This window comes from Verticillium dahliae, genomic scaffold, assembly GCF_000150675.1.
Source record: "Verticillium dahliae VdLs.17 supercont1.4 genomic scaffold, whole genome shotgun sequence".
NCBI classification, from domain to species: Eukaryota; Fungi; Ascomycota; class Sordariomycetes; order Glomerellales; family Plectosphaerellaceae; genus Verticillium; species Verticillium dahliae.
Window position 1 is genome coordinate 1,213,950 of NW_009276925.1, and position 14,499 is coordinate 1,228,448.

General features: G+C 55.6%; 5 protein-coding genes across 5 annotated transcripts; 2 read left to right on the forward strand and 3 right to left on the reverse strand.

Moving 5' to 3' along the window:
- Window positions 1–236: 236 nt before the first annotated feature.
- On the reverse strand, window positions 237–1,446 carry VDAG_02729 (nucleoporin nup44; the record flags this gene model as incomplete). Its single annotated transcript, XM_009653382.1, has 3 exons — window positions 237–338; window positions 393–1,039; window positions 1,119–1,446. The coding sequence occupies 3 exons, from the start codon at window positions 1,444–1,446 to the stop codon at window positions 237–239; spliced, it is 1,077 nt and encodes a 358-aa protein (XP_009651677.1).
- A 487-nt stretch (window positions 1,447–1,933) lies between these two features.
- Window positions 1,934–2,930, forward strand: VDAG_02730 (NADH-ubiquinone oxidoreductase 20.8 kDa subunit). Its single transcript, XM_009653383.1, has 4 exons — window positions 1,934–1,991; window positions 2,101–2,328; window positions 2,415–2,547; window positions 2,636–2,930. The coding sequence occupies exons 1-4, from the start codon at window positions 1,972–1,974 to the stop codon at window positions 2,783–2,785; spliced, it is 531 nt and encodes a 176-aa protein (XP_009651678.1). The 5' UTR covers window positions 1,934–1,971; the 3' UTR covers window positions 2,786–2,930.
- A 1,391-nt stretch (window positions 2,931–4,321) lies between these two features.
- Window positions 4,322–5,104, reverse strand: VDAG_02731 (uncharacterized protein; the record flags this gene model as incomplete). Its single annotated transcript, XM_009653384.1, has 1 exon — window positions 4,322–5,104. One exon carries the CDS (start codon window positions 5,102–5,104, stop codon window positions 4,322–4,324), a length of 783 nt encoding a protein of 260 aa, XP_009651679.1.
- A 4,004-nt stretch (window positions 5,105–9,108) lies between these two features.
- Window positions 9,109–10,372, reverse strand: VDAG_02732 (uncharacterized protein; the record flags this gene model as incomplete). Its single annotated transcript, XM_009653385.1, has 3 exons — window positions 9,109–9,295; window positions 9,769–9,979; window positions 10,189–10,372. The coding sequence occupies 3 exons, from the start codon at window positions 10,370–10,372 to the stop codon at window positions 9,109–9,111; spliced, it is 582 nt and encodes a 193-aa protein (XP_009651680.1).
- Window positions 10,373–11,519: 1,147 nt separating this feature from the next.
- On the forward strand, window positions 11,520–12,514 carry VDAG_02733 (uncharacterized protein; the record flags this gene model as incomplete). The annotated part of the gene is made up of 3 exons (XM_009653386.1): window positions 11,520–12,022; window positions 12,079–12,389; window positions 12,447–12,514. The coding sequence occupies 3 exons, from the start codon at window positions 11,520–11,522 to the stop codon at window positions 12,512–12,514; spliced, it is 882 nt and encodes a 293-aa protein (XP_009651681.1).
- Window positions 12,515–14,499: the final 1,985 nt, after the last annotated feature.

Sequence of the window (14,499 nt, forward strand, 5' to 3'; positions counted from 1 at the left end):
CGGCCTCCGAGGCCCAGCTGTAGCGAGGCTTCAAGCCAGCTACCATCTCACGACATGAAAACTTCACACCTCGATTCCGATGTATTCCCCTGAGCATTGTGCAGTGAACCCTGTTGGGCGCCGATGATACCATTGCGGTGTATTTCTGCCCACTCGCCCCTTGTCCATGCCTTGTGTGACAGCCATGCCACGTCCTGTCCGCTCACCACGATTCGTCACTGGTTGACTGCGCTATCCTACCGCGCAGCACCATCGCTCTCCCACTCTTGAAAGTCTTTCGTGATCGACTCAACCTCCTTTTTGAGGTGTTGGATCTGCTTCTCGTAGTCTTCGAGAACCTGAAATATTCGTTAGCCAGCTTCCTAAACCCGTAATCTGAGCTTCGTACGTACCTTCTTGACCTTCAGCTCCGTCTCCTCGCTCAACGACTCTCCATTCGTGGCAGCCGGTTTGTTGACTTCTTTCATCAACTGGTCCGCGTACCCACGCAGCACAATAAGCCTGCTCCACAGCTCCTCCTCCCTCGCGCTCAGCGCCGGGTCTTGCACTGCGCGGTCCAATTCCACAAGCTTCAGCCGCAGGTCATCCTCGTCGCCGCTAAGGGCGTAGCCACGATTCCGCAGCACCTGGACGCGGGCTGCCAGCGCGAGGCAGCGCTCCCGCAGTGCGACGTGTCGCCTCCGCGCCGCCAGCGCCCGCACGCTCGTCTCGAGATCATGTCGCGAGAGGATGGCATCGAGACTAGCATTGATCTGGTGCAGGCGGACGTTATGTTCGCCAACCACGCGCTTCTGCGTTTGCAGGCGGTCGGCGACACCCGAGAAGCCGGCGCCGAGGACGGGGATATAGCCCTGGCCAGGCTTGCGCTGCAGGGCCTCCTCCCACTCCTTGGGGTCTTCGTTGGGGCCGGGCTGGTAGAAGGGAACGGCGGCGTTATCGACCTTGTTGTAGAAGTAGTGGCGGAACACGCAGCTGGGGTCGCCAGGATGCCATTTGCGAAACGTGGTTGCGATCTGTTCCATCGGGGGCTTCTGGTTTTCTGCAAGGCGCAAGGGATGTACGTTAGTCTCGAAATTTTGTCATGTAGGAATGCGATAGAGTGAATGTGCGCGACGTACGTGGTGTTTCACTGCCCGGTTGCCAGAGGGAGCTCGACAGCTGGGCTTGCGACTGTGCTAGGCTCGGCATTTGCTGCTGCTGTGACTGTTGAACTTGCTGTTGCTGCTGCTGCTGCTGCTGCTGGGGCTGCGCAAAAGATCCTCCAAAAAGACTCGAGGTGCCCTGATTCTGCTGCTGATTTGTCTGGTTCTGTTGGCCACCGAACAGGCTGAGGGTCGGCGCGGCTTGCTGTTGCTGTTGCGGTTGTTGTTGTTGCTGGGACTGGCCGAATGTGCTTGCACCAAACAAGCCGCCAGTTTGCCCTGCGGGCTTCCCAAACAAGCTCATTGCGGCTCGGATGCGTGCTGATGGCTAGATAATCGAGGCAAAGCCGTCGATGGACGGGTGATGAGGACAAGGATACGACTGTGGGGTTTGTCGGAGCGGAATGTTGTTTGCGCTGAGGACGTCGGGGAAAACAACATTCGACTCAATTGCTGCCTGACCGGCGTGACGAAGCTCACTCGAAAGGAGAGTGCGTCAATGAGTTCGTTTTTTTTCTCTCGCAACCGTCGAATGGGACAGAGTGGTCGCCGTGGGGAACGTTGGAGCTGCAGCTCGAACTCGATGGCCGAGTGGACGGTACAGGTACTGGCGACGCGAAAATAATGATTGGAGCTTGAGCTCTCCAGGCTCCCAGGGACCGTGCCTCACCGAGCACTGACCGAGAATGGCACCAGGCCTGCCAGCCTTGGCCCACACGGACCAATCAAGCGCCGCTGATTCTGACCTCACATCAATTCGGCATTCAACGTCGAGATCTTGCTCCCGTACCATCACCACGACGACACGATCACCCCAAACGCCGCAACCATGTCGACCCGACGTCCTCAGTACGTTTGACTCTCCCCAAGAACGACGCGTCTCCTCAATTGGACGGCTCGGCCGATGCATTGGTGCGCAGCAGCGACAGCAGGGAGCTAACCCAGTGTCTTCCCCCAGGTTCAACGAGCAGGTCCACTACGACACCACGCCCCTCCCGGCCTCGATTCCCAAGGTCCAGGAGGTCGGTGCGAGTTCTGCGCCCCTTCTCTCCGCGTCTTTCTTCATAGGCGCCCGGTGCCGCGACTACAATGACGACTACATGCAGTGCAAGACCGACTCGGCGGGCCGCGGCGAGTTCGACTGCATGAAGGAGGGCCGCAGGGTGACGAGGTGTGCTCAGAGCGTGTACGTCTATTGACCCGCCATCGGGGCAGGCTCTCGTCGCCGTGTGGGCATGAGAGAAATGTGATGGCGCTGACAAACGGCCACAGCCTCCAGGACATCAACACCCACTGCCTCGAGTCCTTCCGCGCCCACTGGAACTGCCTCGAGAACCGTAACCACCAGCTGTATCAGTGCCGCCCGCAGGAGTGGAAGCTGAACAAATGTGTCTTTGAGAACCTCGTACGTACAATCCCCGTCGCACGCCGATGCGAACACTCCGGTGAACCCGGCTGACCAGATGCTCCCTTCTTTTTCCCCCTTGCAACAGAAGCTCGAGAAGAACATCCCCAACCAGCGACCAGGTGTCACCCCCGTCGAGCTGAGACAACACATGATCTACGCCGACGGTGCCATCAACCCCCTCGAGGGCAAGCCCTTCATCCCCCCCTCGAAGGCCGAGGGCGCGAAGCAGGCGTAAGCTTGAACTGTGGCCCGTGTATGTGGTGCAGAGCGGAGAAGGATGTTGCTAGACGAGCTAGGCAAAGTGCTGGGTGATCACAAGGCTGCGATGCGGCTGTGTACATATGTCATCAATTGAGTAGGGCGGGGTTCGCCGTATGATCATCCTTGTTCTTTTGACATGTGTTCGCATGTGAGTTGCATGTAGACAGTGCAACTGCGAAGTTTCGGCGCGAGGCAGCGTACCTCACGCATGAAGTGTACAGCCATCGCCTTGCCCTCTGGCCCTGATGTACTACGTCACATGGATTTGAACGTTGTCAAGAGGTTGAGTCGGAGCATGTCCGGGTCCTTTTGTAGCATGGTTCCTCTCGTGCTTCCACACAACAAGCGGGCCGCCTCGTGACAGTCGGCCTGGGGCCCTAAAACGCATGCCAAGCTATGCTTTGACAACTCATCGGCTTTGTTGATCACGAATCAGCAGCAAGAGAACAGGGAAAACTTGACGGCAACCTCACATGGCGTAAACTCCAACGCCGAGGCATCCCATAGCGCCCCTGGACGGTTAATAGCTTGAAAAGACAGCAACCGTCCAAACAGTGGGAGCCACATATCTTAATGCCGTTAATTCTCTACGCCCGCTGCTCAGTTCTTCGCCGTAGCCTCCCGTCCCTGCCGTTAACCGCGCTGACAACATGACAGCTCATCTCGCACCTTCTCTTCCCGCGCAGACATCAACTCCCCTCGATCCACGCTTCCCCGCACGCTGAGCCATCCGCAGGGCCCCCGTCCGATGCCTAACATGCAAAATGACAAGGGATTTCTCAGATCCGCAGCCCCTAGTACGACTTGCTCGCATCGGCATCGGAAGAAGGAAGGGCTGTACGGCAGGGCTAGCTTACTTCGTGCGAGCCTACACACGCTTAGACAGGGTGATGCAGCGCGGGGAGGCCGAGGGAAGAGTTACACGAGACAGATCGGTCTATCCACGGGAAAAGGGGAAAAGCTTATGTCCTGCCACTGCAGCAGGGTCAGCGGTTGCACATGGGGATGCCAGTCGACAAGGCCCAGGCGATGCTCTTTGATTAGCTACCTGCTACAAGGGTTTCTCATTGCTAGTGCAGTATTAGCTGGACGCATGGGGCCATCCTATTTCAGAGCGTGCTTTGGACGATGAGTAGCACAATCAATCTATGATGCCCGGTTAGTAGGCCAGACTAGTGTAGTGTTCCGCCGAGACAGATGTCTGTGAGCTACGTGATTTGTGGGAGCTGTGAGGCCTTACAGACCGAGGCTATTCCGGCTTGTGTGATACGATGAAGGACGCGAACGCCTGGGTTGTTATTCTGCTCTTTGCGGCTGGGGATGATTCTTGGCAATCAAATATGGCATAATCACGACGAGCTTATACCTGCTCTTACTATTAATTTTGACACGAGACCGTGATACGTTAATGGTTGTGCGAATCATTATGAAGACGACTAGTTCGAACACTGGGGATCCTAGAGCCCTGATGTCTCTTATACACATGGGTTCCCAAGCTCAGCGACTGACTTCAGACTGCGGCAAGCAGAGCCATGCCGGCAAGTCCTAGAACAAGCCTATCCGCAGCCTGCGTCGGTATAGCGCCACTGTCCTCCTCCGTAGGGTTAACCTCCTCAGTGGCCGTACCGCTCGTCTCCGATTCGTCGGCTGCCGAAGTGGTGGTACGTATCTCCTCTCCAGAGTTGCTGGCAGTGCCCGTGGTCGGTGTTTCAGAGAAGGGCGGCGAGTTCGTGGTCGTAGCCGTCGCGCTTGCCGCGTCCCCAGTGACCGTGCCAGCGCCTTGGTCGCCTGTCGCTGTGTAGTACAGGCTGACGTCTGTCTCGCTGACGAACTGATCTGTTGCGCCGGTAGCACCATTGGACACAGGTGTGGCAACAGCCTCGGCTGAAGCGAAGAGGCTGGCGAACGGCGCCGTTGGGTTGCCGTCGCAGAGTGCGTTAGAGGCGGCAGCCAGTATGCCTTCGTAGCGGTCGACCTCGCTCCCAGAACGGAGGCCGTGAACAAAGTGGCAGCGCTCACACGCCAGCTTTTCGGGAAAGAATGAGCCGTTGCACATGCACTGAGCGTGCGCCTCGTAGTGAATGGCGTCAGTGCCGTTGCTGAGGCATGCGGTTTCAATGATTTCGATGCTCACACATGGTGGCAGGTCATCTTCAGGCGACGTCTCCGGCTTGCAAACAATGTCCTGGTAGGGGATGTCGTCGTCACGGGCGAGCAGTTCGTTCGGCGCGATCCAGGCGAGAGCCGTCGGGAGACTTGCTGCGAAACTGACGAGAACAGCTTGTTGTTTCATTGTTAAAGTTACAGCCGAATTTGTGAGCTTGTCGCGAGTTCACAGCAATTGACGAGGGCACACAGCGAGGACTTTTTAAGAGGAGAGACGACCACAGCACAAGACGGGCGGGATTTGGATGACTCCGACGACATCTTGGCTGTCGCTTGGAACAGTTTTACTGGTGCCAACATGCTAGCAACAAGATTAGAAAAGCTCCCCAATATGGCTTAACTCACTTGGACGCATGTGTGCCCAGAGATAGAAATGACGAGAACTACAGGAAAGTAGAAGCTGCGCCGCTGGCCGGCGTTTCTTGGCGGTCATGACCTTGAGTGAGGACTTGACGCTGCAATGTGAACCAGCGGATTGACGGCGTGCTTCATAAGCAAACAGTTCGCGATGACACCGGCTTTCTTTCTCCTTTTGTAGAGTTCTGTGTACCGCCTCATATTAGGACGCCAACTGGTGATGGAGCTCCCAACGCTGGGTTAATTATAATAAAGGGATGGGAGCGATCACCGTCCAGATCGCCACTGTGGAAATGGTAGATATTCAAAAGGGTGGCCATAATGCCTTGCATTGGCTTCCTCCTCATCCAATCCGTGGATATTCGCAGCCCGCGACAATGCTTGGCCGCCTTTGCTGTTGGGCTGGTGGTGTAGTTCGATATCGAGCAACATAACCAGAGACCAGTGGGGCTACTCGGAGCCTTTGTGAAGTCCCGTGATCCAATACGCATGATTCTGCCTATAGGCCACCAACTTTAGGTGACATGGGAACTTTAGGTGACATGGAAACTTATTCTCGAGCTGACGTATACGTATATCAACACCATCATCCGCAAACGGCATGGGCATGCCGGTCTTCACAGACCGACATGCGGTAAGTGGGAAGAGTATGTAGTACTGAGCCGTGGAGGTCTACAAAGAAGCAAGTCCGAAGGGATGCTATTCAGTGGAAACCTTTTGCATATGCCCCAAAGGAAGTTCGGGACGCGTAATCGGTCAGAAAATAGTTCATGAGCGTCAGGATCCACGAGGCACCAATGGCGTAGTACGTGCTGATGTAGCCCATGATGGTGATCTTGCGGTAGAAGGCGATGTTGGACATGAGGAACCTCCTGAAGAGGGGGGGTCAAAGGTCCGCGCACGAACCACAGACGGAAGGGATGGAAGAGGAGCCCGTTGACACCGAAAGCATACTTCTCCCACCGAGCCGACGGTACTGGAGGTGGACACCGTGCAGCTTCACAAGTAGGCCCAGCAGGACGTGATGGCTGGATCGGAGCCTCGTGGTGTGATCCGGGAACGGCGGGCCACGTGCATTCCAGGCAGAGGCGGGTTGCTGAAAAGTCTAACAAGGTGTGTAAACTGTAAATAGCAAACAATTCTCGAGAAACCCAAAGTCACGCTCCCGAGTCATGGGGAAAGCGATGGACCTGTATGGCTGAGAAAAAAAAAGCCAATCGGGCGGGCTTTTGGCTGCAGAAGTGGCCGCTGTTTTGTCGGACAGGCCCTGATTCGGACCCCTCGATTGTTTGGATATGGTGGCACGAGGACCAGTACGTCGAACCTTGAGAGTGACGCCTCGTACGTCTTAAGGGGAGAGCCATAGGTAGCCTGATATTGCAGCTATTGGTGCCGCACCATCCAAAGTGCCACCGCCAGAGAGCAAGGTTGTTGATGGATCGGTCTGTGGAAAGAGCAAGATGGTAGGACCCATTTGATTCCAAGTACTGCAATCTTCTCGAAAGACAGGAACTTGGGCAGGAAATCTCTCATCGAGAGTCATCGAGAGTTTGTCATGGTGCTGCAGCCGCCGCGATGGCCTGGTGCGAGGACATGGAACCAGGAAAATACAAGCTCAAACAATCGCGGCCTCGAGAGATGACAGGGCAGGCAGTCCTGGCTGGCAGAGCCGGCACAGAGACCTCATTTCGCGGGGAGATGCGAGATAGATGAGCGAATTGCAGGGGATCCAGGAACCCTCCCCGTCGTGATCATCGTCCTGAGTGAGTCTGACAGCAATAAACCAGGACAAGGGTTGCTGGTTAGGATTGCAACTTGGCAGCTGCCTTGAATTAACTACTTGCAACCGATGAGGACGAATCAGGTCTTGAAGACAGTCAAGCTGGTGTTTCGCGAAACGTATCTGCCGGCGCCTCCGCGTAATGACAGCGTGCAAGGCCGGTGGGGGAAATGGCGTCCAGAAGATGAGGCATCGTTCCAGATCCTTCCCATCCTGCAGTGGAAACCCGATTGCCCTCGAAGATCGGCGCCCCCACCGCCACGGTCTAGACGCGCAACTTTGGTATATTCCCAGGCACGAAGAGGTTAGCAATCTACCTATTTCCTCTTGAGAGATGTGTTTTGCGAGCTGTGCTCTTGGCACTGTTGGCCGACGAAGCCCCGCGTGTGGTGGGACAAAGAATGGGTTCTTTGCCCCCGAAGCTGCAGAGGACTGAGTCGACGATGGGCGAAAGTTGAGCTGGCGGTTTCAGAGACCAGCCAGCCATCCCACCGGCTGAGTAGCGCATCGGGGCATTGTGGGCTGGTGGCCCTCTCTGCGTGACGTAGCGGCTTCCGCGACGAGCAGAAGAAAGTTCAACGTCCCGGTGGCGGAGACATGAAAACACGTGTCGAGTGACAAATCTATGGGCGAGACAGGATGGATGGGGCCTCACGGAACCAACTGTGTGTGTGTGTGTGTGTGTGTGTGTGTGTGTGTCCCTCTGGCTAGCGCGGCTGACAACAGATGCGAGGGTTCAGGATTGTATTCCGCAAGTGCCGACATCCAGGATCACGTCAGCACTCTTTGCAGCGAGAGAAAGAGAAAATGCAAGCCTCGGCGATGTAACAGTTCACTGCTGCTCTCCCGTCTCGCCTGCCGGTCTGGGGTTCAAGTTTCGATGTGTGGAGGGGGGTCGGCCTGCTCAGGGCGCTCGAGTCAAAGGGAGCTGGACTGCAAGAGGGCGCGGGCAACGCACGTCCGTCATGTTCCCTGGGCCTGGCGCTTTGCACAGACCGGAGTTCGAGGGAGGCGGCGTCGGAGTGTGGATTTCGTTCGCGCGTAGTAGCGGCACATTAGGATGGTTGTAAGGGGGGCGAGACGACCATGAGACTGCCAATGCCTTTCCTCACTCACTACCTTGGTTATGGAAACTGGGATGCAAGGTCGAGAGGCATGGCACCAAAGTTGTTGAGAGCGGTCCAGAACCAGCAAATGCAGCGAGTTCATGGCCCAAGATCCTCTGTTGGCTGCGTAATAAGCGTGGTCGTATACAGAAAGCGGGACATACAGGCAGGCAACATGTCTGTCGCTGGCCTTGAGTGCTTGCTGGGGCGGGGAGGGGGCCATGAAGATGATGCCGTCAACGATGCCGTGTCCGAACTACCGGGGACGACCCTGCAGCGAGTGCCGTCCCATGTCGTGGTAATACCAACGTCCTAATATCAGATAGAGACGCAAACAAGATGATGGGATGGCATGACAAAGAACGTGTTCACAGCGTGCCCAGGGCGCCCGAGGGAGCACGCGCAGCAGGCGCACCGAGGCTAGGTAGGAAGAGGAGGGAGGGGGAAGAGGGCTGTTTGCGTAGAAAGCAAGACTGGACGAACAAGGACCGCTGGGGCGGCTCCCCACCGAAATTGGAGCCGTTTCAGAGACAGTAGCGGGCCTGCTTAGTGGCGTCTAAGGGGAAGGAAGAACCCCCCTTAGTGGAGCCATCCTGCCCCTCCACCCCCTCTCTCGCCCCTGCCTTTCGGGAGGGTACCCTTGCAGCAATCAGGTGTGATTGCCAGATTGTCTGTGGCACCAATGCAAGGTACGGGCTTGCTTGATCCTGGAGATGAGATCATTGGGTGCAGACGGTTGGCTGACGCCGATGCTCTGCGAAAACAAGGAGAGGGGGTGGCTGCAGTGTCGACCGGGCAAGTACATCGTCGGAGCGCCGAGCCAAGAAAGGACTGTCTATCGCATGCCTGGCCCCCTATTCTCCTCGTATGCCGTTGGGCCCCCAGTTCTCAACGCTGGACTCGACCACCATCCTCATCAGCGACAACCTTCGGCATGGACATGATCATCGCCATGTTGGCTTGGAGGGTGGTTTCCCGATAGACGCTGTCGATGAACGTTGTCAGGGGGCTGCAAGACATGATACCGTCAGCCTGGTGATCATGTCTTGCCGTTGGCAGTGCAAACTTTGGCAACCTGGGCAGGATCGACAGTGTTGAACCAGTCGCGTCTTGCTGCCCGTGGATGTACCGTGCGTTGCTGACGGGAAGTACTGCTGTAGATCCTTACATGTAGCTCAACATGTGCCTCCTGTAGGAAGTTAGGTCACCTACCTCCCTAGGCTTGTGTGCGTTGCACGCTGTCCTGAAAGAAGCAGGAGGACCTCATCATGGCTAGGCTGTGCCTTTAGGCTCTGGCGTTGGCTCTCTCCCCCTTCGTGTTCACATTCGTGTTAGTTCTGCATCTCCGCCCGAGCGTTACCCAGACGCCTCTTCCTCCGACGAAACATCAGCTCGTCGGGGCTTCATACAGAATCATGGACAATGTGCTGTACTAAAGGCCTCCGTGCAACCACGGCGCTTCGTTAATTGGCACCTGACGACCACGGGATGGACTAAGAGTTGAGCGAGCTGAGTTGATTTGAGTAGGAGATGCCCAGGTACAAGTACCTGTGGCGGGATACATCAACGCCCCTCGGGGTGCACCATTTCTTTCCGGCAGGGGCATTTGCCCCGTGGCGCTCAGGGCACGAATCTTCATTGGTCAGCAGGGCATAGCTACACCCGCGCGTTCCTGACTTGCAGCGGGTACGGTCTGCAACCACACCCCTTCCCTTGGTGCCTGGGGAGGACTTGGCTTCGCCGAGCAGGTCGATAGTACCTAAGGTAGGTACTGTAGGTAAGGAACGACCCCTGGTTGTCGGAGCCAGCAGTGCAGCAAGTACCCAGCAACATGAGGAAGGAACAAGCAAAAGCACTCTCGGCTCTGCCGCCCCCCCCCAACTTCCTTCATTTCTCCGCAAAACGCCCACGGCCCAGGGACCCAAACAGTAGAAGGCCCAGAAGACCCAGACAGCCCAAACAACTCACACAACCCGGCCTCGACCTGTTCTGCAGCCCAAGATCCTAGTGTCGTCTGGCTCTCTCCGATCCTTTTTAGCTCGACGTCCGTCTCGCTTTTCCTCTCGTTCTGGACCCCTTCTTCTTCACCCTCCAGGAGAGACCGCAAATCCGACCTCAGTTCATTCCTTACACGGCCAATCGCCAACCACATTCCCTTCCAAACCCCTTTGGTCTCGGTCACCAAGTGTCTCTCACGACACGTTCCACTCCTTCTTAAAACCACCAGCACCCCTCAACCTCACCACCACTACCACCACCGCTCAGTCAGCCCGACCTCCGACGCCGACCTCAACTTCTTGTCACTCCTTTCTCTGCCACTTTCTGTCGTTCGCCCCCTGCCTCCGGTTGTCCCCCCAAGCAAGACTTGCGGCTTCCCTTCGTCAAACCATCCTTCACAGTCAGTCGTCGACGAAAAAAACGAAACTCGAGTCCCACTCTCTCTCCCACCATCATCAACGACCAGAGGTCCTAGACGGAACCGTATCAGCAGCGCTGCAACCAGAGCATCAAGACGGAAGATATATATCATCTCGTCCTCTCCACACTCTTCACCACACACACCCCCCTGGACAGGAAAGCCAGCAGATTTTAAATCATCACCACAAGAACCCACCCCCTCCAAGGTAAGCTTCCACTGATGATTTTTAAGCTTTTGGTGGTCTCTTTGTCTGCTTTCAGTCGAGTGCATTACGTGTTCCTGCAACGACGCTTTGTCTTCCCCTGCATGGCAGCATTATCCACATGGCGAACACAACCAGTACTAGAGAACCTGGCGATCGGAGTGTGCCATGTGAACAAAGGCCCTTGTTCATCCCTATCCTCCCTTCGTCTCCATCGCCACATGTTCATTCTCCACTTCACTGCAACATCAGGTGTCACTAGTCACCAAGCCGCTTCTCGCGCTGTTACCCTGAACAACACATTCCCCATTCCATGGCGCGTCCTTTGACCTTACGATGTCTCCCTAGTATCGTCAATTTCATTCCAGCCGATCATACTATTACCCCTTGCGCATCAGTCCAGATCCCAAATGCACAAAACACGAAACCGTCCTCCGCATTTGGAAGAATCGGTTCTCCAGTTCTGTACACTCCATCTCCACACTCACTACGTCCTACTCAGGCACCATCACTATCACTACAACCAACCCACTGTCTTTCCCACTATATAACACTACTCTCGGTCGTTTCCCATCGGCTCGCAACTCACTGATCGACATCTTGAAACAACGAAAAAGACCTAGTCTTCGCAGGCGAGGCTAACAACAAAAAAACAGATCAACCTCATTCTTTACCAAAATGAAGTCCTCCGTCGTTCTCGCTGTTGCCAGCGCCGCCATGGCCCTCGGTGTCGCCATCGACAAGCGCGCCATGGAGACTGTTTGGGACATCGACTACGTGACTGTCACCGTCACCGCTGGTGCTCCCGAGGTGCCCGCTCCCACTCCCGGCAACTTCTTCCCCGAGAAGCCCAAGAAGCCTGAGCAAGCCCCCGCTCCCGTCTTCTCCACCATCAAGGCTGAGCCCCAGCCCGAGCCCGCTCCGGCTCCTGAGCCCGCTCCGGCCCCCGAGCCTCAGCCTGAGCCTCAGCCTGAGCCTCAGCCTGAGCCCGAGACCGAGAAGCCCAAGGAGACCCCTAAGACGACTGCTCCTGCCCCCATTAGCGATGACATGCAGACCGCCGCCCTTGAGGCCCACAACATTCACCGTCTGAACAACTCTGCCCCTGCCCTGGTGTGGGGTTCCAACTACGCTGCTTACGCCCTGCAGACCGCGCAGACCTGTGTCTTCGAGCACGACCTGTCAGTAACCCCCCATGAATTGTTATCTGGCAGAAGATGATGCTAACATCACGTAGGACTCCTGGTGGCGGTGGCTACGGCCAGAACCTCGCCATGTGGGGCGCCACTGACGGCGACTCGCTCGGTGCCGCCAAGGCTGTCTCCCAGGCTACCACCAACATGTGGTACAACGGCGAGGTGAACCTGTACTCGCCCAACTTCTACGGTGGTGAGCCCGACATGACCAACTTCATGGAGTGGGGCCATTACTCCCAGCTTGTCTGGGTTGACACCACCACCCTCGGCTGTGCTGTCCATTTCTGCGAAAAGGGCACCATGGACCCCAACATGGGCGTCTGGTACACCGTCTGCAACTACTTCCCTGCTGGTAAGTTTGCAGATATCTGTTCCTTCTCGAACCAGTAATAATACTAATCGTTTCCAGGCAACATGCAGGGTTCTTTTGCTAAGAACGTGCTCCCCCCCGGCAACGCGCCGACCGTCACTGCCTAAGCGCAATCTTGTGTCAGGCCAAAATGGTGACCTCCTTCGCCCACCGCACAGGCGAACGTCTGTTATCTAGTAGTTCGCTGCATATCTGGAATTTCTGGTCGCGAGACAACTCTGGGTAGCAGGCGTAGGCGGAACGGGGAATCCAACTCATGGGCCGAAGCATCTTTCTCTTCCATTCGCTTCTTCTGCTGTACTTTATCAGGATCGCCGACAGCGTTCCCCCTTGAATCCACCCTTGCCCCTTGGAAAGGGTGGTCTTCTCGCACAATTGCGCATGCGCCGCCGAAAGAATGGCAGGCTTCTCTCCTTCGACGACGCCACCATGCATGCACCTTGCAGCACTCGCGTGACGAGCAACGGGCTATGAAGTTTAAAGGAGATGTTGTACGTGTTGAGTATTGCATTACGGGATTTTTTGATTTTTTTTTGGCGTGGAAAGTTACTGGTACAGGAGAAATTGGCGAGCGGAGAAAAGAATTCTGAACTTGATCGAGCGGTTTACTCGCGTCTTGAACCATTTCACTTCTTCGTAGAGCATATCCCTTGTTTCGCCTCTCGCCATTAGGAGGCCAGACTCCGGAAGCTCTGTCGTTCTGTTATCTGATTTGCGGTTTTGTTTCTTCGAACTGGCGTGGTTTTTTTTTACAAGTCCTCGCTCGAGATAGTCAGGCTGGTCAATGGAATTTATGTCTCACGTTGTATGCGCTAAATATGGCTGTCAAAGTGTATGATCGAAAGGCCTCCAACGATGGCCGAGGACAGCTGGCGGCTCGCAGCCAACGAACGACAATGGGGCGCTGCTTCTGAGCCAGCATATCTCGGATTTTGCCCACCAACGCGGTGTCATCCCTCGACCAACTTGGACCGTGGCACACACATTTTACAGCATCATGCGTCAAAGTCACCCAATGGCGACATTGTCAAAGCGTACTCGATTGGAAAAGACTACTGCAAGGGTTGCCATTTGCTGCTTTAGGTTCGTCGAGCATCGTGGTCGACAGAATGGTGGCTGAGACTCGACGGGAGCGCCTCTGGCGAACCTTTGCGGGCTGGCAGCCATGATCTGAACCCTGAGTACCTCTCGTGGCGTGAGGGGACTAGCAAGGTTGGCATCGTCCCTTGCTGTCTGTGGTGTTGACGAACGGAGGCCTGCCCTGCAAAGATCTCACTTTGCTGATTTCGAGGTCGGAGATGGACTTCATGGTGTGGTCGAGGTGCTGACCATACAAATCGGTTTGGTGGTCTTGACTATCTGAAGAAAAACGTGGTCAATGAGATGCCCAAAATGATTCCACTTGGAGCTTGTTGTCTTAGCTTTGACTGGTCTCTTCATGATCCGGACATGTCAATTATAATAGGCTTTGTAATGGCTCATGTTCATCAAGGTGTGACCATATATTGTGGTTACGCTTAATCGTTGCTTGACTTGCCCTGCTTCACATACCGAATCGAGCTGAAGAAGGCATGGAACCTGGAGAGCCGATGTCGTTCAGAACCTTTCAAGACCATATCTCCTGGCCATCCTATCCTTCGTAGCCTTCATTCGCCCCATGATCACATCTGAGTCTGCCTTTTGGTTCGGTTGCCATCCATCATTCGACGTTCGTGAACGTACCTAAAATCGCGGACATATATCTGGACGTGAATCATCTCTATTCAGGCTCACAACCTCAGAGTCCATCTCCCCCGCAACCCCCCAAAGAAACTGAAGCATGGCCAGGTTTGAGAGGAAGCTCATGTCCCTTTCGGTCCCAGCACGTGCCCGAACACATGCATTTGTTGCCAAAACTAAAGCAACGTGCGATCATGGACTGCCCTGCCAACCCTGACTGGTGGTTTGAAGCGATTCATGGGAGGCGTCAGGCGGCAGGCGTAGGAGTGTGGCACCCTGTTACCAAGGCTTGTATTTTGAAAATTGAAGCACTCCTGTGAGAGAACTGTACAGAACCTTGACGTCTCAAACTCCCATGAGGGTTCCCACACCC

Excerpts from the sequence above, each read along its gene's own strand:
- VDAG_02730 (XM_009653383.1), top strand. The coding sequence starts at position 1,972 with ATGTCGACCCGACGTCCTCA. Across the intron at positions 2,329-2,414 it reads ACGAGGTGTGCTCAGAGCGT|CCTCCAGGACATCAACACCC; the intron begins GTACGTCTATTG and ends AAACGGCCACAG. Across the intron at positions 2,548-2,635 it reads AATGTGTCTTTGAGAACCTC|AAGCTCGAGAAGAACATCCC; the intron begins GTACGTACAATC and ends CCCTTGCAACAG.